At 45.5% G+C, this 25386-nt stretch overlaps 1 protein-coding gene across 3 annotated transcripts; it reads left to right on the top strand.

The window, feature by feature from the left end:
* The first annotated feature begins 413 nt into the window (after positions 1-413).
* On the top strand, positions 414-25036 carry LOC138740918 (hypoxia-inducible factor 1-alpha-like). Of its 3 annotated transcripts, none has more exons than XM_069894240.1 (11): positions 417-910; positions 1757-1857; positions 2885-3048; positions 3738-3844; positions 4761-4896; positions 7491-7678; positions 8946-9091; positions 21731-21870; positions 21974-22061; positions 22893-23007; positions 24304-25034. In XM_069894240.1, the coding sequence occupies exons 1-11, from the start codon at positions 835-837 to the stop codon at positions 24456-24458; spliced, it is 1416 nt and encodes a 471-aa protein (XP_069750341.1). In that variant the 5' UTR covers positions 417-834; the 3' UTR covers positions 24459-25034. The 3 variants fall into 3 exon arrangements, with proteins under 3 accessions (XP_069750343.1, XP_069750341.1, XP_069750342.1); XM_069894241.1 differs by lacking the exon at positions 24304-25034 and adding an exon at positions 24099-24205 and having other exon boundaries at positions 420-910; XM_069894242.1 differs by lacking the exons at positions 21731-21870; positions 21974-22061 and having other exon boundaries at positions 414-910; positions 24304-25036.
* The last annotated feature ends 350 nt before the right edge of the window (positions 25037-25386 follow it).

Genomic DNA, 25386 nt, shown 5'->3' with positions numbered 1-25386 from the left:
GGGGAGGGAGAGAGAGAGGGTGGGAGGGGAGGTGGAGAGAGAGGGTGGGAGGGGAGGGGGAGAGAGGGGGTGGGAGGGGAGGGGGAGAGAGAGGGTGGGAGGGGAGGGGAGAGAGAGGGTGGGAGGGGAGGGAGAGAGAGAGGGTGGGAGGGGAGGGAGAGAGAGAGAGGGTGGAAGGGGAGGGAGGGAGAGAGGAGGGGAGGGAGAGAGTGGGAGGGAGGGGGAGAGAGAGTGGGAGGGGAGGGAGAGAGAGAAGTGGGAGGGGAGGGGGAGAGAGGGTGGGGGAAAGAGAGAGAGAGTGAGAGGGAAAGAGAGATAGAGGGAGAGGGAAGGGGAAAGAGGTGAGAGGGGAAGAGAGAGAAGGGAGAGAGAGAGAGGGGGGGGTGGAAGGAGACTGGGAGAAAGATTGGGGAATTCCCGGAAACCAGGGAATTTGATGTTAATGCCATCTGGTGGGGACTGGGTAACTGTGTTCACTCACACTCACCCAGTCCCCATCAGATAGCACCCAGACTGAACACGAGGGACCTCTCCAATTTGCGGGTGGTCTCAATCTGTTGGTCTGTACCCCCACCCCCCGTTCTTCCCTTCTCACCAACCTGATGGCATTTTACTCTCGCCTAGTGGAAAGGCTCGGGCCCGAAATGTCGATTTTGGATCTTTCCCTCCCACTGAGGCTCCGAAGCCGGCCGGGACCCTCCAGCATCTCGGTCTGTTTCAGATTTACTGTCAGATTTTCCCAGCTCCACAAACTCTGTGTTTTACTGTGAACGCTCAGAGGTCGCAGGAAGGACGAGAACCGACCTCTCGCTCTCCCTCCTGCAGTGGGAACTGATGGGACAAAACGCTCTCGACTTCGTTCATCCCTGTGACCACCAGGAACTTCAGGAAGCGCTGGAGACGGAGACAGGTCGGGCAGCTCATCCCAGTGGGCGCTGGCTTGAAACTGGGACCTGGGGGGGGGGGGGAGATGATGGGGGGGTGGTGAGGAAGAAGGAGAATGAGAGGGGCATTGAGGAGGGAGGAGAATGGGGCAGAGAGGAGGGAGAGGAATGGGAGGGGCGGTGAGGAGGGAGGGGAATGGAGGGATGGTGAGGAGGGAGGGGAATGGGAGGGGCGGTGAGGAGGGAGGAGAATGGGAGGACAGTGAGGAGGGAGGAGAATGGGAGGGCCAGTGAGGAGGGAGGGGAATGGGAGGGGCAGTGAGGAGGGAGGAGCAATGAGGAGGGAAGGGGTAAGCAGGGAGAGGCAGAGAGGAGGGGGAGGAGGGAGAGGGGGAGGAGGGAGGGGCGTGGGAGGGTGGTGAGGAGTGAGGGGATGAGGTGGGAGGGGAGGGAAGGGGTTGGGAGGGAAGGGTGTGGGAGGGCAGTGAAGAGGGAGGGGGCAATGAGGAGGGGGTGCAGTGAGGGGGAAGGGACAGTGAGAAGGGAGGGATGATGAGGAGGGAGGGGTGGTGATGAGGGAGGGGAATGGGAGGGGCGATGAGGAGAGGGGGTGAGGAGGAGGAGCGATGAGGAGGGAGGGGAATAGGAGGGGTGATGAGGAAGGAGGGAGGGGAGGTGAGGAAGGAGGGGAGCTGAGGAGGGAGGGGAGGTGAGGAGGGAGGGGGTGAGGGAAATGTAATATTAAATGGTTGCCTTGAGCCTGGAGTAAGGAGGAAGAGTCACCGTTAGTGCCGGCCAGCGCCCGTTCAATACAAGAGGAAGAGATGCGAGTGTCTCTTGGAGTCACCGAGTGTGTTGTTGTTGTGCTTCAGATGGGGATGATCGCGGCAGAAAACGAGACTTCTTGATCCGCCTCAAGTGCACAGTGACTGACCAGGGCAGGGTAGTGAACCTCAAGTCCGCGTGGTGGAAGGTGGGAATTGCCAACGAGGTAGTGGGACATGTCCCAGACCCGAGCTGCGGACCCCCCACTGACTCACACCTCAAGGCAGCAAGTGAGAGTGCAAGTGTACCAGTGTGTCGAGTGTTTGGCTTTCAGAGTGTTTCAGTGTGTATAGATGTAAACATGTATGTGTAAATGTGTCTATGTGTAAATGTGTGTGTGTAAATGTGTGTGTCTGTGTTACCAAATCATGGAAGTTTCTGATGTGTGTACATGTCCATCTACCTGTATATACACGTACATACATGTGCCTGTTTGTGTGTACGTGTGTTTGTGTTTGTACTTGTGCATGAATATGCATGTACCTATATGCGTACGTACGTGTGTGTGAGCTGAGTGATGGGTGGTAGCAGGAGGATGGGACAGGGGGTGAATGGGGGCAGTAGCAGGGGGAGGGTGGGATGAGGGCTGAGTGATAGGCAGTAGCAAGAGGGTGGGACAGGGGGTGAGTGGGGCAGTAGCAGGGGGAGAGAGGGGTGGGGAGAGGGTGGGATGAGGGCTGAGTGATGGGCAGTAGCAGGAGGGTGGGGAGAAGATGGGACAGGGGGTGAGTGGGGGCAGTAGCAGGGGAGAGTGGGGTGGGGAGAGGGTGGGATGAGGGCTGTGATAGGCAGTAGCAGGGGGGTGGAAGAGGGGGTGAGTGGGGGCAGTAGCAGGGGGAGAGTGGGGTGGGGAGAGGGTGGGATGAGGGCTGTGATAGGCAGTAACAGGATGGTGGAAGAGGGGGTGAGTGGGGGCAGTAGCAGGGGGAGAGTGGGGTGGGGAGAGGGTGGGATGAGGGCTGAGTGATGGGCAGTAGCAGGAAGGTGGGGAGAAGATGGGACAGGGGGTGAGTGGGGGGCAGTAGCAGGGGGAGGGTGGGGTGGGATGAGGGCTGAGTGATGGGCAGTAGCAGGAGGGTGGGACGAGGGCTGAGCGAGGGGCAATAGCAGGAGGATGGGATGAGGGTGGGACAGGGGTGTCAGGAGGGTAACCCCTGCCAGGTCTCCTTGCCCAGGTGGTACGATGCCAGGGCCAGATGCGGACCACCACAGGGACCAGATGCCTCCTGCTACTGTGTGAGGACGTGGCCTTGCCGCTAGGCCTGGCAGGTCCACCCCAGACAAACAGCTTCCTGTCTATGCACAGCCTGGACCTGACCATCATCCACTGTAGCAGGAGGTCAGTGAGGGTCCCACCAGCCCCCTGGAGAACTCCCTGTCCCTGCCACCGAGATCCCCCATCCCACCCTGTCCCACCCCAAGATCCACCCTGTCCCACCCCAAGATCCCTCCAACCCATTCCCCACAAGCCCCACCCCCAAGAACCCTCCTCATCCCACTCACCGGAGACCCTGCCCCACCCTGAGATCCACCCTGTCTCGTCCCACCCTCTCCCACCCCAAGATTCCTCCAACCCATTCCCCACAACCCCCACTACCAAGAACCCTCCTCATCCCACTCACCGGAGACCCTGTCCCACCCCCAAGATTTATCCCATCCCAACCCCCACGTCCCATCCCTCGAGACCCCGGAAGAACACACACCCCCATTCCATACCCAAGATCCTTGGAGAACCTCCCCCCCATCCAAATCCCCATGTCCCCAACCCCCATCCCACCCCCATGTTCCATCCCCAAAAACTCTCTGAGACCCCTGTCCCATCCTCCTGACCCCAACCTCTGTGTCCCACCCTTGAGACCAACTCAAAACCCACCCTCCGAGGCTACCTGAAGACATCCTGTCCCACCCCTCGACCTCATGGACATCATCCCTTCCCACCACCCGAGAACCCCCACCCAGGTGCCAGAGAGCCACTGGGGGTGGATGAGGTGATTGCTTTGTTGATCTCACATTTATGACTTCCCTCAGTGTCAAGCATCTGATTGGCTGGGAGGCTGGCCAGCTGATTGGGCGATCGACCTATCACTTGCTTCATGCCCTCGACCTGAAGCACATCTGGAAACAGCACCATAGCTGTAAGTAACCCAGGGGAAATGCTGCGGGCAGCAGTGGGCACATCTGGAGGGAGGCGGGGTGGGGAGAGGGGCTGGGCACATCAGGAGAGGGCGGGGTGGGGAGAGGGGCTCGGCACATCAGGAGGGAGTGGGGAGGGGCTAGGCACATCTGGAGAGGGGATGGGGCTGGGCACACCTGGAAGAGGTGGATGGGGCTGGGAGAGGGGTTTGGCACATCTGCTGGCACATCTTGAAGGGATGGATGGGGCTGGGCACATCTGGAAGGTTTGGATGGGACTGGGTACATCTGAAAGTGTCAGGGCTAGGAGAGGGGCTGTTCACATTTGAAGGCGTGAACAAGGCATGGAGAGGGGCTGGTCACATCTGGAGGGGTAGGTAGGGAGAGGGGCTGGGCACATCTGGAAGGGGTGTTTGGGGCTGGGCACATCTAAAAGGGGTGGATGGGACTGGGCACATCTGAAAGGGATGGACAGGGCTGGGAGAGGGGCTGGTCACATCTGGAGGGGGTGGATGGGGGGGAGAGAATGGGGCCCATCTGGAGGGGCTGAACAAGGTGGGGAGAGGGGCTGGGACAGTGGGAGGGAGAGAGCTAGGAGGGAGCTGTGCCTCTCATCCCGAGTTCACAACCGTCTGGAGTTTATTCTGGTCCTGAGAGTTGACACCTCCCATACCAGGCAGTGATGCCACCGGCCAGAATGCTCTCCATGGTCCACCTGCAAGGGCTTTGGTGACGTAGCAAATCTCCTCACGAAGTATTGCTGCCTCTGGGTCTTCTTCAAGTGAGCATGATTAGCCTCTAAACCTGGGGGGGGAGCTTCAAGGGAACTGCTGAGGGGAGTGGTGGGCTGGTGTGGGGGGGGAGGGGTTTAGGGAGTATTTTCCGAGCTGAGGACAGCTGCCATTCATGCCTCTGCAGTGTTGAAGATGGGACGGGTGTCCAGTGGCTTATATAGAATGCTCCTGCACACCGGGGGATATGTTTGGGTCCAGACAGAGGCAGCAGTCGTTAACGCTCACACCCCGCACATTGTCTGCGCCAACCACATCCTGAGGTAACTGGAACTTTTCCCAACTCCCCTCCCCATTCCAACCCTCTCCTTTCTCTACCCCTTCTCTGTCTCTGACTCCCCTCCCCCCCACCATCTCTCTTCCCCGATTACTGCCCCCCCCACCCCCCTCTTCTGGCCCACTCCTAATGTGTCAATGTGTGGGAAGGGAAAAGTTCAGTGGGGTTCAAAGAGGAAACAAGTCTGGACACAGGAAGGATCCTTATTAAAACACACGAAGGGGATCGCAACTCAATTACACAGCACAGTATAATCAGTCAACACGTCCAATACCAGTAACTGTGTTCACTCACACACAAACAGGACAACCCGGTCACATCAGTTCTGGTCATCTCATTACAGGAAGGATGTGGAAGCTGTGGAGAAGGTGCAGAGATTTACCTGATGCTTCCTCCCATTCACCCCCCCCCACCCCTCACCCCGCCCGGCCTTCTCACCATAACCTTTGATGCCCTGGCTAATCAAGAACCTATCAATCTCTGCCTTAAATACACCCAATGACCCGGCCTCCATGAATGCCTGTGGCCACAAATTCCACCATCTGGCTGAAGAAATCCCTCCGCGTCTCTGTTCTGAGTGGATGCCCTTCATTCCTGAAGTTGTGCCCTCTTGTCTTGGACTCTCCCACCATGGGAAATATTAAAGGATGTAAACTGGTTAATTGAAGTTAATGAAAGCTGGTTATTGAATGTTGTTTAATAAAGAGGGAGTTTCTCGTTAGTTAATTAGAGAATTACTGAACCTCAATCAGAATTTATTGTCATGAACATGTCACAGAATTTTGCAGAGCATCACAGTACATCATTTCTATAAATTACATTTCCAAATAAATAAATAATGGAAGAAAATTGGAGAAAGTGAGGCCATATCTGGGGGGTCGTTGCCTGTTCAGGAATCTGTTGGCGGAGGGGAAGAAGCTGTCCTGTGCCACTGGGAGCTCGTCTTCAGGCTCCTGGACCTTTTCCCCGATAGAAGCAGGGTGAAGAGGGCACAGCCTGGGTGGTGGGAGTCCTTGAGGACAGATGCTGCTTTCTTAACATGCCACCTCATGTAGATGTCCTCAACGGCGTGGAGTCTGGTGCCCGTGATGTCGCAAGCCGAATTAACAACCCTCTGGAGTTTTTTCTGGTCCTGAGAGTTGGCGCCTCCGTACCAGGCAGTGATGCAATCAGGACAGATCCTTGGCGGAGGAACCCGAAGTTCTTGACTGCTGACCCCTCGATGAGGACTATTACGAGTTGCATTGTTGATTCCAGTGTGTTTACCGGTTTACCAAGGGTTACTGGAGGCAGATGCAGTATTACTGGCTCTCAACTCAGCACTGGATCACATAGACAACAGCAACTTGTATATACGGCAACTCTTCATTAACTACAACTCAGCCTTCAACACCATTATCCTCTCAATGCTGGTCAACAAGCTCCAAACCCTGGGCCTCTGTACCCCCCTCTTCAACGGGATCCTTGACTTCCTCATCAAAGACCACAGTCAGTATGGATCAGAAACAATGTCTCCCCCTCACTTATCATCAACACAGGCGCACCCCAAAGATATGTACTTAGCCCACTGCTCTACTCACTCCACACCCACGACTGTGCGACCAGACACAAACCCAATTCCATCTACAAATTTGCTGATGACATCATGGTCATCGGCAGCATCAAAGACAGTGACAAGGAAGCGTTCGGGAGGGAGATGGATCAGCTCGTCGGGTGGTGTCACAATTAACAGCCTTACACTTAACATCAGCAAAACTTGAGAAACTGATTGTGGACTTTAGAAGGGAGTTGGGGGAACACGACTCAGTCCTCATCGAGGGGGCTACAGTGAAGAGGGTCAAGAACTTCACATTCCTGGGTGTCAACATCTCCGAGGTTCTGTCCAGGGGCCTCCATGTTGATGCCATCGTGAAGAAGGCTTGCCAGCGGCTAGACTATGTGAGGAGTTTGAAGATATTCGGTACATCACCAAAGATTCTCAAAAACGTCTACAGGTGGTACCGTGGAGAGCATTCTGGCCAGTTGCATCACTGTCTGGTACGGAGGCACCAATTCTCAGGACAAGAATAAACTCCAGAGGGTTGTGAATTCAGCCTGCAACATCACGAGCACCAGACTTCACTCCATCGAGGACATTGACATGAGGTGGTTTCTTAGAAAAAAAACAGCCTCAAGGACCTCCCACCACCCAGGCCCTGCCCTCTTCACTCTGCTACCATCAGGAAGGAGATCCAGGAACCCAAAGATGAGCATCCAGCGGCACAAGGAGAGCTTCTTCCCCTCTGCCACTGGATTGATGAACCTCAGACACAGCCTCACTGGCTTTTTTCTTGCCCCGTCCCACGCTGTCTATAAGGAGTTGGCACGTTCTCCCCTTGTCTGCATGGGTTTCCCCCGAGGGCTTTGGTTCCCTCCCACTGTTCGAAACGTAGTGGTGGGGGTGTAGGTCAATTGGTTGTAATTAGGCAGTATTGTAAGGGATGGCTGGTTAATGAAGAGGTGGTTGATGCTGGTTACTGGGAGTGTAAGTGTCTGCAGGTGGATCAGACTGGCCCAGATCTGGATCTCTTTTCCCACCAGCGGACCCCAGCAACAGGGGGTGGTCTTTTCTCTGGAACAACTGCAGCCGCATCACCCGTCCGTAGTCTGGACCGCGGAGACCACGATTCCCAATGGGTCTTTCCTTACCGGGCCTCCCCAGGACCTTAGGCAGGCAGCGGGGGTCTGGCAGGAGTGGCTATGGCCCGCCCAGACCAGGGAACTCTCAGGTGAGGAGGCTTCGATGGCCCACCTTGGCTGCTCACGCACCAGGGTCAGGGTGTGCAGGGCAGGGTAGGGGGAGAGGTCATTGGAGGAGGGAAGAGGTTTGGGGGGGGAGTGGGATGCGGAGGGAAGGGAGAGGCTGGGAAAGGTACAAGGATTCAGGGACTGAGTTACAAGAGTGTAGAAGAAGGAGGGGAGGTTTGATCGAGGTATTTAAAATTATGAGGGGGAGAGACAGAGTAAATGAAGGTCGGCTTTTCCCACTGAGGGTGGGTGAGATACAAACCAGAGGACATGGGTTAAGGGTGAAAGGGGAAAAGTTTTGGGGGAACTTCTTCATACAAAGAGCGGTGGGAGTGTGGAACAAGCTGAGGTGGTGAATGTGGGCTCAATTTTAACATTGAAGAAGAATTTGGACAGGTCCATGGATGGGAGGAGTACGAATTGGGTGCAGGTCAGAGGGACTAGGTAAAAATGGTTCAGCACAGACTAGAAGGGCCGAAGGGGCCTGTTTCAGTGCTGTAGTGTTGTATGGTTCTATAGTTCAGTGGGAATGGCTGACTGGATTGGGGGGGGGGGCTGAAGGTGAAATGGCTCACCTTCAGGAGGCAGGGATTCATGGGGGCAGTGGGATGCTGGAGGTGAGCATGGGGGAGGAGGGGTCAGGGGAAAATTGGAGGGAGGGGGTACTGTGGATTGAGGTGGAGGGTACGAGGGGGAGAACTGGAGAGGGTACAGGGGAGGGTTGGGGAGATCAGTACTGAGGGGGAGAATGTACAGAGGTGGAAGGGGAGTTTGGGTAGGGGCTACTGGGAAGAGTTGGTATTGGGGAAGGGGGTGGGTGAGGAGAGAGAGTTAGGGAGAAGGTCCTGGGGAGGGGGTGAGGAGGGAGAGGGTAATGTAGAGGGGGGTGGGTGAGGAGGGAGTATTGGATGGGAGAGGGGTACTGGGGTGGATGAGGAGGGATACAGGGAGTGAGGGTCCTGGGGAGGGGGTGGGTGAGGAGGGAGAGGGTACTGCAGAGGGAGGGTGGGTGAGGTGGGAGTGTTGGTGGGGAGAGTGGTACTGGGGAGGTGGGTGAGGAGGGAGACGCGGAGTGAGGGGCCTGGGGAGGGAGTGGGTGAGGAGGGCAATCGGGAGCGAAGGTCCTGGGAAGGGGGGGTGTGAGGAGGGAGAGTTGGGGAAGAGGGGTACTGGGGGGTGGGTGAGGAGGGAGACTTGGTGGTTGGGGACCAGAGACCACCTGTCCCTGATTCCCCTTTTGTTTCCCAGGGATGAGTTGCCCTGAGCCACACCCTTATCTCCCTGAGGGACCGGTAAATGGGCCCTGGACCCAGAAGCACCCAGCCACAGTCCTCGGGGTTGGCCGAGGGCTGGAGACCATCCCCTCACCTGCCAGCAGAGCCCTCCGGCCTGAGGTAGGTGCCAGGCTGACACGCGTGGTTTGAGCGTGGGTTCGCTGGGAGTATGGCAGTTCCCCCCGGATCCCCAACCCCGTGAGCATTCAAAAGCAATCCTCCCTGATCTTAGAACCATAGGACATTATAGCACAGAAAACTGGCCCTTCAAGTCTGTTGCAATTCTGCCCAGTCCCACTGACCAGCACCCAGTCCGTACCCCTCCCATCCATGGACCTATCCAAATTCTTCTTTTTTTTTAAATTTTTTATTTTTCACACCATAAACCACGTTGATCAAGATACATACATTTTCCTTTTCAAATATATACAGTGTCGTTTTCTCCCCCCCTCCCTCTTCCCATCCCACCCTCCCTACCTCCCCTTCCATTCATTTAAAATACAGAATCTAAGATACATTAAACCAGTCAAACAATGTTGTCACTCAATAAAAATAAACAAAAAGTTCCACTGAGTCAATTCTTTTCATTTCCTTCTCCTTCTGTCATTTTAGGTGGCAGATGACCCCGGTAGGTTTTCTCTATTGTGTTTCATGTATGGCTCCCATATTTGTTCAAATATTGCAATATTATTTCTTAAATTATATGTTATTTTTTTCTAATGGAATACATTTATTCATTTCTATATACCATTGTTGTATTCTCAAGTTATCTTCTAATTTCCAGGCTGACATAATACATTTTTTTGCTACGGCTAGGGGTATCCGAACAAATCTTTTTTGTGCACCATCCAAATCAAGTCCAAATTCTTTGTTTTTTATGTTACTTAGGAGGAAGATCTCTGGGTTTTTTGGTATATTGCTTTCTGTAATTTTATTTAATATCTGGTTTAGATCTTCCCAAAATTTTTTCACTTTCTCACATGTCCAGATTGCATGAATTGTTGTTCCCATTTCTTTTTTACAACGAAAACATCTGTCAGATACTGTTCGGTCCCATTTATTTAACTTTTGAGGTGTATCCAGTTATATTGTATCATACGTAACCTCATGTTTATTGTATTTCTCATAATTCCAGAGCATAACTTCTCCCATGTTTCCTTCTTTATCTTTATGTTTAAATCTTGTTCCCATTTTTGTTTAGTTTTACCATTTGTTTCCTCATTCTCCTTTTCTTGCAGTTTAATATACATATTTGTTATAAATTTTTTGATTATCATTGTGTCTGTAATCACATATTCAAAATTACTTCCCTCTGGTAACCTCAGACTGCTTCCCAATTTGCCCTTCAAGTAGGATTTCAGTTGGCAGTATGCCAACACTGTATCTTGAGTTGTATTATATTTATTCTTCATTTGTTCAAAGGATAGTAATTTATTTCCTGAAAAACAATTTTCTATTCTTTTGATCCCTTTTTTCTCCCATTCTCTAAAGGAAAGGTTATCTATTGTAAAAGGGATTAACTGATTTTGTGTCAGTAATAGTTTTGGTAATTGGTAATTTGTTTTATTCCTTTCTACATGAATCTTCTTCCAAATATTGAGCAGATGATGTAATACTGGAGAATTCCTACGTTGTACCAATTTTTCATCCCATTTATATAATATATGTTCAGATATCTTCTCCCCTATTTTATCTAGTTCTAATCTGGTCCAATCTGGTTTTTCCCTTGTTTGATAAAAATCTGATAGGTATCTTAATTGTGCGGCTCTATAATAATTTTTAAAGATTGGCAGTTGTAAGCCTCCTTGTTTATACCATTCTGTTAATTTATCTAGTGCTATCCTCGGTTTCCCCCCTTTCCATAAGAATTTCCTTATTATTTTCTTTAACTCCTTGAATAATTTCTCTGTTAGGTGTATTGGTAATGACTGAAATAGGTATTATATCCTTGGGAAAATATTCATTTTAATACATTTTATCCTTCCTATCAGTGTTAGTGGTAAGTCTTTCCAATGCTCTAAGTCTTCTTGTAATTTTTTTCATTAATGGATGGTAATTGAGTTTATATAGATGGCCAAGGTTTTTATTTAGTTGTATACCTAGGTATCACATTGCTTGTGTTTGCCATCTAAATGGTGATTCTTTCTTAAATTTTGAGAAATCCGTATTATTCATTGGCATTACTTCACTTTTATTTGCGTTAATCTTGTAACCCGACACATCTCCATATTCCTTCAATTTCTTATGTAATTATTTTATTGATAATTCTTGTTCTGTTAAGTATACTATAACGTCATCTGCAAATAAACGGATTTTATATTCCTTGTCTTTTATTTTTATCCCTTTTATTTTATTTTCTATTCTTATCAATTCTGCTAGAGGTTCTATAGCTAACGCGAACAATAAGGGTGATAGTGAGCTTCCCTGCCTTGTTGATCTGCTTAAGTTAAATTGCTTTGATATATATCCATTTACTGTCACTTTTGCCAATGGCCCCTTATATAATGCTTTAATCCAATTATTATACTTCTCTGGTAAACTGAATTTTTGTAATACTTTGAATAAATAATTATATTCTACTCTGTCAAAGGCCTTCTCTGCGTCTAAAGCAACTGCTACTGTTGGAGCTTAATTCCCTTCTACTGCATGAATTAAGTTAATAAATTTACAGATATTGTGTTGTTCGTCTTTTTTTAATAAATCCAGTTTGGTCTAGATTTACTATTTTTGGTACATAGTCAGCTAATCTGTTTGCTAATAGTTTAGCTATTATCTTATAATCTGTGTTAAGTAAAGATATTGGTCTATATGACGCTGGTGCGAGTGGATCTTTCCCTGTCTTTGGTATTACTGTAATTATTGCTGTTTTGCATGAATCTGGTAAGCTTTGTGTTTTTTCAATCTGGTTGATTACTTCCAGGAGGGGAGGAATTAATAAATCTTTAAATGTTTTATAGAATTCTATTGGGAATCCATCCTCTCCTGGTGTTTTATTATTTGGTAGATTTTTTATTATCTCTTGTATTTCTACTATTTCAAATGGTTCTGTCAATTTATTTTGTTCCTCTATTTGTAATTTTGGTAGTTTAATTTTAGTTAAAAATTCATCTATTTTGTCTTCTTTCCTTTCGTTTTCAGTTTGGTATAATTGTTCGTAGAATTCTCTGAAGTTTTCATTAATCTCCATTGGATTATATGTGATTTGTTTGTCTTTTTTCCTTGATGCCAATACCATTCTCTTAGTTTGTTCTGTCTTCAGCTGCCATGCTAGAATTTTGTGCATTTTTTCTCCTAGTTCATAATATTTCTGTTTTGTCTTCATTACATTCTTCTCCAACTTATATGTTTGTAGTGTTTCATATTTTATTTTTTTATCTGCCAATTCTCTTCTTTTAGTTGTGTCTTCCTTCATTGCTAATTCTTTTTCTATATTTACTATTTCCCTTTCCAACTGCTCTGTTTCCTGATTATAGTCCTTCTTCATCTTGGTTACATAACTTATTATTTGCCCTCTGATGAACGCTTTCATTGCGTCCCATAGTATAAACTTATCTTTCACTGATTCCGTATTTATTTCAAAGTACATTTTAATTTGTCTTTCAATTAATTCTCTAAAATCCTGCCTTTTAAGTAGCATGGAGTTTAATCTCCATCTATACATTCTTGGAGGGATGTCCTCTAACTCTATTGTCAATATCAAGGGTGAATGGTCCGATAATATTCTAGCTTTATATTCTGTTTTTCTTACTCTGTCTTGCATACGAGCTGATAACAAGAAAAGGTCTATTCTTGAGTATGTTTTATGTCTATCCGAATAATATGAATATTCCTTTTCCTTTGGGTGTTGTTTCCTCCATATATCCAAAAGTTGCATTTCTTGCATCGATTTAGTGATAAATTTGGTTACTTTGTTCTTTCTATTAATTTTTTTCCCCGTTTTATCCATGTTTGAATCCAAATTAAGGTTGAAATCCCCTCCTATTAGTATGTTCACTTGCATGTCTGCTATCTTCAAAAAAATATCTTGCATAAATTTTTGATCTTCTTCATTAGGTGAATATACATTGAGTAAATTCCAAAACTCCGAATATATCTGACATTTTATCATTACATATCTCCCTGCTGGATCTATTATTTCCTCTTCTATTTTAATTGGTACATTTTTACTGATTAATATAGCTATTCCTCTAGCTTTTGAATTATATGACGCTGCTGTTACATGTCCTACCCAATCTCTCTTTAATTTCTTGTGCTCCATTTAAGTTAAATGTGTTTCTTGCACGAATGCTATATCAATTTTTTTCTTTTTTCAGTAAATTTAGCAGTTTCTTCCTTTTGATTTGGTTATGTATTCCATTAATATTTAAAGTCATATAGTTCAACGTAGCCATTTCATACTTTGTTTATCTTCCCTTTCCGTTTCCTCATCATCACCTTTCCTTCTCATCCATTTCTGCTTTCTTGTTTTGAACAATTTATAAGACAACATTTCTAAAACATCAAACATTTCCCTTATTCTCCTATCTAAAATTTCTTTAACCCCATTCTCCCCTTCCCCCTCCTGAGTTGCCCTTTATCCCTTGTCGGGCAACCATATCTCCCCTCTCCATTTGGATTTGCGAATTCACTCGCAAGCGTCAACTGATTTTGCAGTGACCGTAACTCCTCCTCACCCAGCCCCCCCAGAAAAGATTTCAATTTTCATATATAACAAAGGTCACTCTTTTAATTCCCTCCTTACTTCCTCTGTTCCCTTGTTCTGCAAATTTTTGTGCTTCCTCCGGATCCAAGAATAGTCTGTTTTGCTGCCCTGGAATAACTATTTTAAGTACCGCTGGGTACTTTAACATAAATTTATATCCTTTTTTCCATAGGATCGTTTTTGCTGTATTAAACTCCTTTCTCTTCTCTTGACCTTTGTATTCCAGTGGCTTTTTGTCTTCTTTTATTTTCTTCATTGCTTTCTCCAATATATTTTCTCTTGTTGTATATCTTAAGAATTTTACTAAAATGGATCTTGGTTTTTGCTGTGGCTGTGGTTTCGGGGCTAATGTTCTATGTGCCCTTTCTATTTCCATTTCTTCCTGTAATTCTGGTCTTCCTAGGACCCTGGGGATCTAATCTTTTATAAATTCTCTCAGATTCTTGCCTTCTTCATCTTCATTAAGGCCCACTATCTTTATATTATTTCTTCTATTATAGTTTTCCATTATATCTATCTTCTGAGCTAACAGCTCTTGTGCCTCTTTAACTTTTTTATTAGATTCTTCTAATTTCTCTTTTAAGTCCTCTACTTCCATTTCTACGATTGTTTCTCGTTCTTCCACATTATCCACTCTTTTTCCTATATCTGACATGACCATCTCTATTCTATTCATTTTTTCTTCTGCACTTTTAATTCTTCTTATTTCATTAAATTCTTGTAATTGCCATTCTTTTACTGATTCCATATACTCTTTTAAAAAAAAATATATCCATTGTCTTGCCTTTCCCTTCTTCTTCCATTTCTCTATGTTCTTCTTCTTCTTCTTCTTCCTCTGGGTTGGTCATCTGTTGTTTCCTTGTTTTCTTTTTACTCTCTTCTTTCTTGTTCTCATTGTTTTCTGTGTTCTCTTCCTGTTGCTGTGTTGCAGCTGTCATCCTCAGCTGTGGAGATCAACTCCTCAGCTGTTCCCCCCTCCCGTCAGTGTGTTTTTTTTCATGCGCATCGCGCATGCACGACTCCTCGCCATTTTTGTAGTCCCGAGCTTGGGACTTCCACTGACCTGAGGGAGCGGGCTTCTCTCTCCGCGGCGGGCCTCCTTGGACAGGTAAGGCCTTCACCTTCTTCTTCCGATGTTCTTTCTTCTTCTCTTCTTCCCGTTGCTTTCGACTTTTCTCTCTTCGCTGCCATTTTCTTCCCACCTTTACTTTTACTTTGTTTTAATTTTTATTCTTGTACCTTTGTGTTTTGTGTATTTTTTAAAAACTTTTCCGGAGAGGGCTGGAGTTCCCTGACCAGCCACTACTCCATCACGTGACTCCTCCAAATTCTTCTTCAATGTTAAAATTGAGCCCGAATTCACTTCAGCTCGTTCCACACTCTCTGAGTGAAAAGGTTCCCCTGAAACTTTTACCCATGACCTCCGGTTTGTATCTCACCCACCCTCAGTGGGAAAAGCCGACCTCCATTTCCGCTGTCTGTCCCCCTCATAATTTTAAATACTTCCATCAAATCTCCCCTCATTCCTCTACACTCCAGAGAATAGAATTCGTACCTGTAACTTAGTTCCTGAAGTCTGGGCAACATCCTAGTAAATCTTCCCTGCCCTCTTTCTATCTTATTATCTTTCCTGTAGTTCAGTGACCAAAGCTGCACACAATTCTTCAAATTTGGCCTCACCAATGTCTTATACAACTTTACCATAACATCCCAACACCAGGGGGGAGTCACGTGATGGAGTAGTGGCCAGTAGGGGAACTCCAGCCCTCTCCAGAAAAGTTAAAAAAAGATAGAGAAAAAGCAAAGGCACAAACTTAAAAACCAAAACAAAGTGAAAGTAAAAGTGTGGAGAAAATGGCAGCGAAGAAAGAAAAACCAAAAACAACGGGAAGAAAAGAAGAAGGAAAGACGTCGGAAGAAGAAGGTGAAGGCCTTACCTGTACGAAGAGGCCCGCCGCGGAGAGAGAAGCCCGCTCCCGCAGGTCAGTGGAAGTCCCGGGATTGGGACTACAAAAATGGCTCGCAGAGCCGAGTAAAAGTGCGCAACCGCGCATGCGTGACTCCTCGCGCATGCGCGATGCCATGAAAAAAACCACACTGACGGGAGGGGGGAACAGCTGAGGAGTCGATCTCCACAGCTGAGAGAGACACCTGCAGCACAGCAGCAGGTGCAGAACACAGACAATAACGACAACAAGAAAGAAGAGGGTAAAAAGAAAACAAGGAAACAACAGATGGTCAACCCAGAGGAAGAAGAAGAAGAAGAACAGAAAGAAATGGAAGAAGAAGAGAAACGCAAGACAATGGATGTATCTTTTTTTAAAGAATATATGGAATCAGTGAAAGAATGGCAATTACAAGAGTTTAATGAGATAAAAAGAAGAATTAAGAATGCAGAAGAAAAAATGAATAAAATGGAAATGGCCATATCAGAGTTAGGAAAAAGAGTGGAAAATATGGAAAAATGAGAAACATTTGTAGATATGGAAGTAGAAGACTTAAAAGAGAAATTAGAAGAATCTAATAAAAAAGTTAAAGAGACACAGGAGCTGTTAGCTCAGAAGATAGATATAATATAAAACTATAATAGAAGAAATAATATAAAGATAGTGGGCCTTAAAAAAGATGAAGAAGGCAAGAATATGAGAGAATTTATAAAAGATTGGATCCCCAGGGTCTTGGGAAGACCAGAATTACAGGAAGAAATGGAAATAGAGAGGGCACATAGAACTTTAGCCCCGAAACCACAACCGCAGCAAAAACCAAGATCCATTTTAGTAAAATTCTTAAGATACACAACAAGAGAAAATATATTGGAGAAAGCAATGAAGAAAGTAAGAGAGGACAAAAAGCCACTGGAATATAAATGTCAAAAAAAAATTTTCTATCCAGACATAAGTTTTGAACTCCTGAAGAAGAGGAAGGAGTTCAATACAGCAAAAACGATCTTATGGAAAAAAGGATATAAGTTTATGTTAAGGTACCCAGCGGTACTTAAAATAGTTATTCCAGGGCAACAAAACAGACTATTCTCGGATTCAGAGGAAGCAAGGAAATTTGCAGAACAACTACAAAACAAGCAGAGAGATGAAGACATGTAATAAGAGTAAAAATGACCACGATCTATATGTATGTGTGTAAAGGGGTATTTGTGTGTATATATATATAGTGTGCATTCATGAATGTATCCGTATTTAGACGAAAATATATAGAGTATAGACAAGAATTAATAAGGGAGGGAAATGGAATAGAGGGAATAAGGAGGGAATTAAAAGAGTGATCTTTGTTACATATGAAAATTGAAATCTTTTCTGGGGGGGGCTGGGTAGGGAGGAGTTACAGTCACTGCAAAATCAGCAAATCTCCAATTGGAGAGGGGAGATGTGGTTGTCCGACAAGGGATAAAGGACATTTCAGGAGGGGGAGGGGAGAATGGGGTTAAAGAAGTTTTAAATAGGAGAATAAGGAAAATGTTTGATGTTTTAGAAATGTTGTCTTATAAAGTGTTCAAAACAAGAAAGCAGAAATGGATAAGAAGGAAAGGTGATGATGGAGAAACGGAAAGGGAAGATAAACAAAGTATAAAATGGCTACGCTGAACTATATGACTTTAAATATTAATGGAATACATAACCAAATTAAAAGGAAGAAACTGCTAAATTTACTGAAAAAAGAAAAAATTGATATAGCATTTGTGCAAGAAACACATTTAACTGAATTGGAGCACAAGAAATTAAAGAGAGATTGGGTAAGATTGGGTAGGACACGTAACAGCAGCGTCGTATAATTCAAAAGCAAGAGGAGTAGCTATATTAATTAGTAAAAATGTGCCAATTAAAATAGAAGAGGAAATAATAGATCCAGCAGGGATATTCGGAGTTTTGGAATCTACTCAATGTATATTCACCTAACGAAGAAGATCAAAAGTTTATGCAAGATATTTTTTTGAAGATAGCAGATATGCAAGGGAACATATTAATAGGAGGGGATTTCAACCTGAATTTGGATTCAAATATGGACAAAACTGGGAAAAAAATTAACAGAAAGAACAAAGTAACCAAATTTATAATTAAATCGATGGAAGAAATGCAACTTTTGGATATATGGAGGAAACAACACCCAAATGAAAAGGAATATTCATATTACTCGGCTAGACATAAAACATACTCAAGAATAGACCTATTTTTGTTATCAGCTCGTATGCAAGATAGAGTAAGAAAAACAGGATATAAAGCTAGAATATTATCGGACCACTCACCCTTAATATTGACAATAAAGTTAGAGGACATCCCTCCAAGAATGTATAGATGGAGATTAAACTCCATGTTACTCAAAAGGCAGGATTTTAGAGAATTCATTGAAAGACAAATTAAAATGTATTTTGAAATAAATACGGAATCAGTGAAAGATAAGTTTATACTATGGGATGCAATGAAAGCGTTCATTAGAGGGCAAATAATAAGTTATGTAACCAAGATGAAGAAGGACTATAATCAGGAATCAGAGCAGTTGGAAAGGGAAATAGTAAATATAGAAAAAGAATTAGCAATGAAGGAAGATACAACTAAAAGAAGAGAATTGGAAGATAAAAAAATAAAATATGAAACACTACAAACATATAAGGTGGAGAAGAATATAATGAAGACAAAACAGAAATATTATGAACTAGGGGAAAAAATGCACAAAATTCTAGCATGGCAGCTTAAGACAGAACAAGCTAAGAAAATGGTATTGGCATCAAGGAAAAAAGACAAACAAATCACATATAATCCAAAGGAGATCAAGGAAAACTTTAGAGAATTCTATGAACAATTATACCAAACTGAAAACGAAGGGAAAGAAGGGAAAATAGATGAATTTCTAACTAAAATTGAACTACCAAAATTACAAATAGAGGAACAAAATTAATTAACAGAACCATTTGAACTAGTAGAAATACAAGAGTAAATAAAAAATTACCAAATAATAAAACACCAGGAGAGGATGGATTCCCAATAGAATTCTATAAAACATTTAAAGATTTATTAATTCCTCCCCTCCTGGAAGTAATCAACCAGATTGATAAAACACAAAGCTTACCAGATTCATGTAAAACAGCAATAATTACAGTAATACTAAAGCAAGGGAAAGATCCACTCGCACCAGCGTCATATAGACCAATATCATTACTTAACACAGATTATAAGATAATAGCTAAACTATTAGCAAACAGATTAGCAGAGTATGTACCGAAAATGGTAAATCTAGACCAAACTGGATTTATTAAAAAAAGACGCACAACAGACAATATTTGTAAATTTATTAACTTAATTCATGCAGTAGAAGGGAGTAAAGCGCCAACAGTAGCAGTTGCTTTAGACACAGAGAAGGCCTTTGACAGAGTAGAATGGAATTATTTATTCAAAGTATTGCAAAAATTCAGTTTACCAGAGAAGTATATTAATTGGATTAAAGCATTATATAAGGGGCCATTGGCGAAAGTGACAGTAAATGGATATATATCAAAGCAATTTAACTTAAGCAGGTCAACACAGCAGGGATGCCCACTATCACCCTTATTGTTCGCATTAGCTATAGAACCACTAGCAGAATTGATAAGAACAGAAAATAAAATAAAAGGGATAAAAATAAAAGACAAGGAATATAAAATCCGTTTATTTGTGGATGATGTTATAGTATACTTAACAGAACCAGAACTATCAATAAAAGAATTATATAAGAAATTGAAGAAATATGGAGAAGTGTCGGGTTACAAGATTAACGTAAATAAAAGTGAAGCAATGCCAATGAATAATGCGGATTTCTCAAAATTTAAGAACGAATCACCATTCAGATGGCAAATGCAAGCAATAAGATACCTAGGTATACAAATAAATAAAAATCTCGGCCAACTATATAAACTCAATTATTATCCACTAATGAAAAATTTACAGGACGATTTAGAGCATTGGAAAGATTTACCACTAACACTAATAGGAAGGATAAACTGTATTAAAATGAACATTTTCCAGGAATATTATACCTATTTCAGGCATTGCCAATACACTTGACAGAGAAATTCTTCAAGGAGTTAAAGAAAATAATAAGGAAATTTTTATGGAAAGGGGGGAAACCAAGGATAGCACTAGATAAATTAACAGAATGGTATAAACAAGGAGGCTTACAACTGCCAATCTTTAAAAATTATTATAGAGCCGCACAATTAAGATACCTATCAGATTTTTATCAAACAAGGGAAAAGCCAGATTGGACTAGATTAGAATTAGATAAAATAGGGGAAAAGATACCTGAACACATATTATATAAATGGGATGAAAAATTGGTACAACATAGAAGTTCTCCAGTATTACATCATCTACTCAATATTTGGAAGAAGATTCATGTAGAAAGAAATAAAACAAATTATCAATTACCAAAACTAATATTGACGCAAAATAAGTTACTCCCTTTTACAATAGATAACCTTTCCTTTAGAGAATGGGAGAAAAAAGGGATCAAAAGAATAGAAAATTGTTTTTCAGGAAATAGATTTTTATCCTTTGAACAAATGAAAGATAAATACAATATAACTCAAGATACAGTGTTGGCATATTACCAATTGAGATCCTACTTGAAGGACAAATTAGGAAGCAGTCTGAGTTTAGCAGAGGGAAGTAACTTTGAATATGTGATTACAGATACAATGATAATCAAAAGATTTATAACAAATATGTATATTAAACTGCAAGAAAAGGAGAATGAGGAAACAAATGGTAAAACTAAACAAAAATGGGAACAAGATTTAAATATAAAGATAAAAAAGGAAACATGGGAGAAGTTATTTTCTGGAACGATGAGAAATACAATAAATACGAGGTTACGTATGATACAATATAACTGGATACACAGGCTATACATTACACCTCAAAAGTTAAATAAATGGGACCCAACAATATCTGATAGATGTTTTCAATGTAAAAAAGAAATGGGAACAACAATTCATGCAATCTGGACATGTGAGAAAGTAGAAAAATTTTGGGAAGATCTAAACCAAATATTAAATAAAATTACAGAAAATAATATACCAAAGAATCCAGAGATCTTCCTCCTAAGTAACATAAAAAACAAAGAATTTGGAATTGATTTGGATGGTGCACAAAAAAGATTTGTTAAGATAGCTCTAGCCGTAGCAAAAAAATGTATTATGTCAACCTGGAAATTGGAAGATAATTTGAAAATACAACAATAAATGTATTCCATTAGAAAAAATAACAAATAGTTTAAGAAATAATATTGAAATATTTGAACAAATATGGGAGCCTTACTTGAAACACAATAGAGAAAACCTACCGGGGACATTCACTACTTAAATTAACGAAAGGAGAAGGAAATGAAAACAATTGACTCAGTGGAATTTCTTGTTTATTTTTAATGAATGACAACATTGTTTGACTGGTTTAATGTATCCTAAATTTTGTACTTTAAATGGACGGGGGGGGGGGGGGTGTGGGGGGTGGGGAGGTAGGGAGGGTGGGATGGGAGGAGGGTGGGGGGAGGAGAAAATGGCACTGTATATATTTGAAAAGGAAAAAGTATGTATCATGGTTAACGTGGTTTATGGTGTGAAAAATAAAAAATTTTTAAAAAAAAACATCCCAACACCAGTAACTGCCTTCCCCATCCATTCTCAAAAGTATTCCTTTCCCCCACCCCCCCCACCACCCCCTCAGGGGTTGTAAGTTTCCTTGGGCAACATGGGCTCATGGGCCGGAAGGGCCTGTTACTGTGCTGGATGTTTAAATATATCCTGCCTGCATGTTCAGCCACGATTTAGGGTTTGGTCGGATGGGTCTGGCATTGGAAGAGGGGAGAACATGGGGATCAGCTGTTCAAGGACAGGGTCTGGGAACAGACCTGAGTACAGTTGACTAGGACCGTAGGACTGGCTGGATGGCAGCAGGTAAGCAGCAAAGGGTGCAGCTGCTAGTGCAGGCCATGAGGCCATTCAGCCCTTCTACCCTATTGCACCATTCAGCCCACAGAGATGGGTTGGCTCACCAGATTCCTTCTCTGTGCAGGCTGTGTTCACTGTCCAGGACCTCGATACGCTGGCCCCGTTTATCCCAATGGAGGACCAGGATTTCCAGCCGCATCCTGTTGCCAATCCACAGTTGCTGCAGGCCCCCGGGGGCCAGACGCTCTCCCAGAGGACCAGCAGGTATCTCAGACCCCTCCCTCCCTGCCCCACAGCTACACCAACCCCCTGCTCTCCCGCCCAAAGGCACAGGAGCAGCAGCTACTGGTTTGGTTTCTCCCTTCAGGCACCCACTGGGCAGGACGTGGGAAAGCAGCACCCAACCGGGATTGAAGAGGAAGCACAGGACTAGGGGCAATTACGATTGGGCTTCGGTGAGTCATGGTGGGGAGGGGAAGAAGGGGTGGCATTGGTCTGACCCCGGGAGTATGTGACGGGATGGTGCAGCGGGAGCTTCACTCTGTGTCTGACCCTGGGATTGTGTGACGGGACGGTGCAGAGGGAGCTTCACTCTGTGTCTGACCCTGGGATTGTGTGACGGGACGGTGCAGAGGGAGCTTCACTCTGTGTCTGACCCCGGGAATGTGTGATGGTATGGTGCGGAAGGAGCTTCACTCTGTCTCTGTCCCTGGGAGAGTGTGACGGGACGGTGCAGAGGGAACTTCACTCTGTGTCTGGCCCTGGGAGTGTGTGATGGGACGGTGTAGAGGGAACTTCACTCTGTGTCTGACCCTGGGATTGTGTGATGGGATGGTGCAGAGGGAACTTCACTCTGTGTCTGGCCCTGGGAGTGTGTGATGGGATGGTGCGGAGGGAACTTCACTCTGTGTCTGGCCCTGGGAGTGTGTGATGGGATGGTGCGGAGGGAACTTCGCTCTGTGTCTGGCCCTGGGAGTTTGTGATGGGACGGTGCGGAGGGAACTTCACTCTGTGTCTGGCCCTGGGAGTGTGTGATGGAACGGTGCGGAGGGAACTTCACTCTGTGTCTGGCCCTGGGAGTGTGTGATGGGACGGTGCGGAGGGAACTTCACTCTGTATCTGGCCCTGGGAGTGTGTGATGGGATGGTGCGGAGGGAACTTCACTCTGTGCCTGGCCCTGGGAGTGTGTGATGGGACGGTGCAGAGGGAACTTCACTCTGTGCCTGGCCCTGGGAGTGTGTGATGGGACAGTGCGGAGGGAACTTCACTCTGTGTCTGCTTTTCAGTGCCAGTATGACCATTGCCAGGGTTTCCATCATCAGAAGAGACTGAAGGTGTTGGGTGAACTGGGAGCCGTGAGATCCTCCCACTGCAGATGGAGCCCGTGGGATTCATGGAGAGGTGAGAACCCCACCCCTGACCTACCAGACATTCTGCTCCTCCACCAATAGAAAAGTACAGCACAGAAACAGGCCCTTCAGTCCTTCTAGTTTGGGTCAAACCATTTTTCTGTCTCATCCCACTAACCTGCACCCAGTCCATACCCCTCCCATCTATGGACCTGTCCAAATTCTTCTTAAATGTCAAAACTGCGCCCACATTTATCCTTTCAGATTGTTCCACACCCCCACCGCTCTCTATGTGAAGAAGTTCCCCCTAAACCTTTTCCCTTTCACCCTTAACCCATGGCCTCTGGTTTGTATCTCACCCACCCTTAGTGGTAAATTGGATCAGCAAGTTTGCAGATTGGAGGCGTTGTGGACAGAGAGGAAGGTTTTCAAAGTTTGCAGAGGGATCTGGACCAGCTGGAAAAAGAGGCTGCAAAATGGCCGATGGAATTTAATGCAAACAAGTGTGAGGTGCTGCATTTTGGAAGGATAAACCAAGAAAGGACGTACACGGTGAACAGTCAGGCACTGAGGAGTGTGGTAGAACAGAGGGATTTGGAAACACAGATACATAATTCCCTGAAAGTGGTGTCACAGGTGGACAGGGTTGTAGAGAGAGCTTTTAGCATCTTGGCCTTCATAAATCAAAGTATTGAGTACAGGAGCTGGGATGTTGTGGTAAAGTTGTACAAGATATTGGTGAAGCCAAATTTGGAGAATTGTGTGCAATTTTGGTCACCGAACTACAGGAAAGATCTCAGTAAGATAGAAAGAGGGCAGAGAAGATTTACTAGGATGTTGCCCGGACTTCAGGGACTGAGTTACAGGGAAAGGCTAAACAGGTACAGACTTTATTCCCTGGAGTGCAGAAGAATGAGGGGAGATTTGATGGAGGTTTTTAAAATTATGAGGGGGACAGACAGAGTAAATGTAGGTCAGCTTTTCCCACTGAGGGTGGGTGAGATACAAACCAGAGGACAAGGATTAAGGGTGAAAGGGGAAAAGTTTAGGGGGAACTTCTTCACACAGAGAACAGTGGGGGTGTGGAATGAGCTGAAGTGGTGGATCTGGGCTCAATTTTAACACTGACGAATTTGGTTGCAGGTCGGTGGGACAAGGCAGAATAGACAGACTAGAAGGGTCGAAGGGCCTGTTTCGTGCTGTCATCTTCTGTGGTTCTATAAAAAAAGCTGACCTACATTTACTCTGTCTGTCCGCCTCATAATTCGGTGACCAAAACTGCATACAATTCTCCAAATTTGTATAAATAAAAATCCATCAAATATCCCCTCTACATTTGCCCCAACAGAGTTGCCAGGTTGCCTCCTGGACGCTAGCAGCATCTATTGTATCCTGCCAGTGCTGAGCTCCAATGACTGTGAGATCAACGCCCCTGTCCATGGTGCCGGGCTGCTCTCTGGAAGCGAGCTGCTGGGAGCACTTGACTCGGTGATCCTGGAGTGAGGGGCTGAGCGGCCGCTGACAGGTAGTGAGTGCCAGCTCTGGGTAGGACCCCAGAGGCACAGTGGTACCAGCCACCAGGGGAAGGCCTTGGACAATGAACTCTGGGAGCGGCCCAGAGAGTGGAGGGAGTGCGGAGACCAGGAGTGGAGGGAGAGTGACCCTAGGTGTTCACAATGACCCAGGACAGTGTCCAGGCACGTGGAGCGTCCCCAGACACAGGGTGCTGAGTCCGCTGGGTCCTAGTGCACACCTTGGGAGCCGCAGTTGGCTGGAGGGCAGGAAGGTTCCAGGCTGACCTAGACGGGACGAGTGGCCATGACATTAATATTCCTTTAGAGAGTTTGGTTTCTGAAGGTGCAGAAATATCTGCCGCGTGGTCAGAAAACTGGGGCATGCGTGTTAACGACTTTACGCGCTCGCCAATGGGTTCACATTGTGATATGCCTCCCTGTACCTGTTGCAAAGGAGGGGGGGTCCCTCCAGTGGTCCTGCCCCGGGGGCTGAAAGGAGATCTCGAGGGGGCTGAGAGGGGGTCCTGGAGAAGTTGAGAGTGGTTCTTGAGGAGGGATGAGAGGGTCCTGGGGGGCTGATAAGGTTCCAAGGGGGCTGAGGGGGTCGTGGAGGGGTTGAGCAGGGGTCCCAGGAAGAGGGGAAGCTGAGAGGGGGTCCTGGGGGGGCTGAGGGGGGAGAAGGCTGATGATCCCCATTCAGACTGCACCGGTTCATGGATGATGGGTCCCTTATGTCGCTCAGGGGTAGTTAATACTGGCCTCACCAGCGTGCTCCCCCAAACCCCACAACCCCTCCCCACCATCCCCCTTCTCCACTCCTATTCACCCCTCTCCCCACCTCCCCCTTCTCTACTCCTGTTCACCCCTCTCCCCACCACCCCCTTCCCACCTCCCCTCTCCCTCCACCCTTCTCCCCC

Source organism: Narcine bancroftii, chromosome 8 (assembly GCF_036971445.1).
Source record: "Narcine bancroftii isolate sNarBan1 chromosome 8, sNarBan1.hap1, whole genome shotgun sequence".
In the NCBI taxonomy this organism is placed as follows: domain Eukaryota; kingdom Metazoa; phylum Chordata; class Chondrichthyes; order Torpediniformes; family Narcinidae; genus Narcine; species Narcine bancroftii.
The sequence above is the reverse complement of the archived record's forward strand: the minus strand, read 5'-3'. Positions and strand labels throughout refer to the sequence as shown.

What these genes read in the sequence shown, in the direction of transcription:
- LOC138740918 (XM_069894240.1), top strand. Translation starts at nt 835, where the DNA reads ATGGGACAAAACGCTCTCGACTTCGTTCATCCCTGTGACCACCAGGAA. An exon ending in CTGGAAACAGCACCATAGCT is followed by an intron (nt 3,845 to 4,760) that starts GTAAGTAACCCA and finishes ATGCCTCTGCAG; the next exon opens with TGTTGAAGATGGGACGGGTG. An exon ending in CCAGACCAGGGAACTCTCAG is followed by an intron (nt 7,679 to 8,945) that starts GTGAGGAGGCTT and finishes TTTGTTTCCCAG; the next exon opens with GGATGAGTTGCCCTGAGCCA.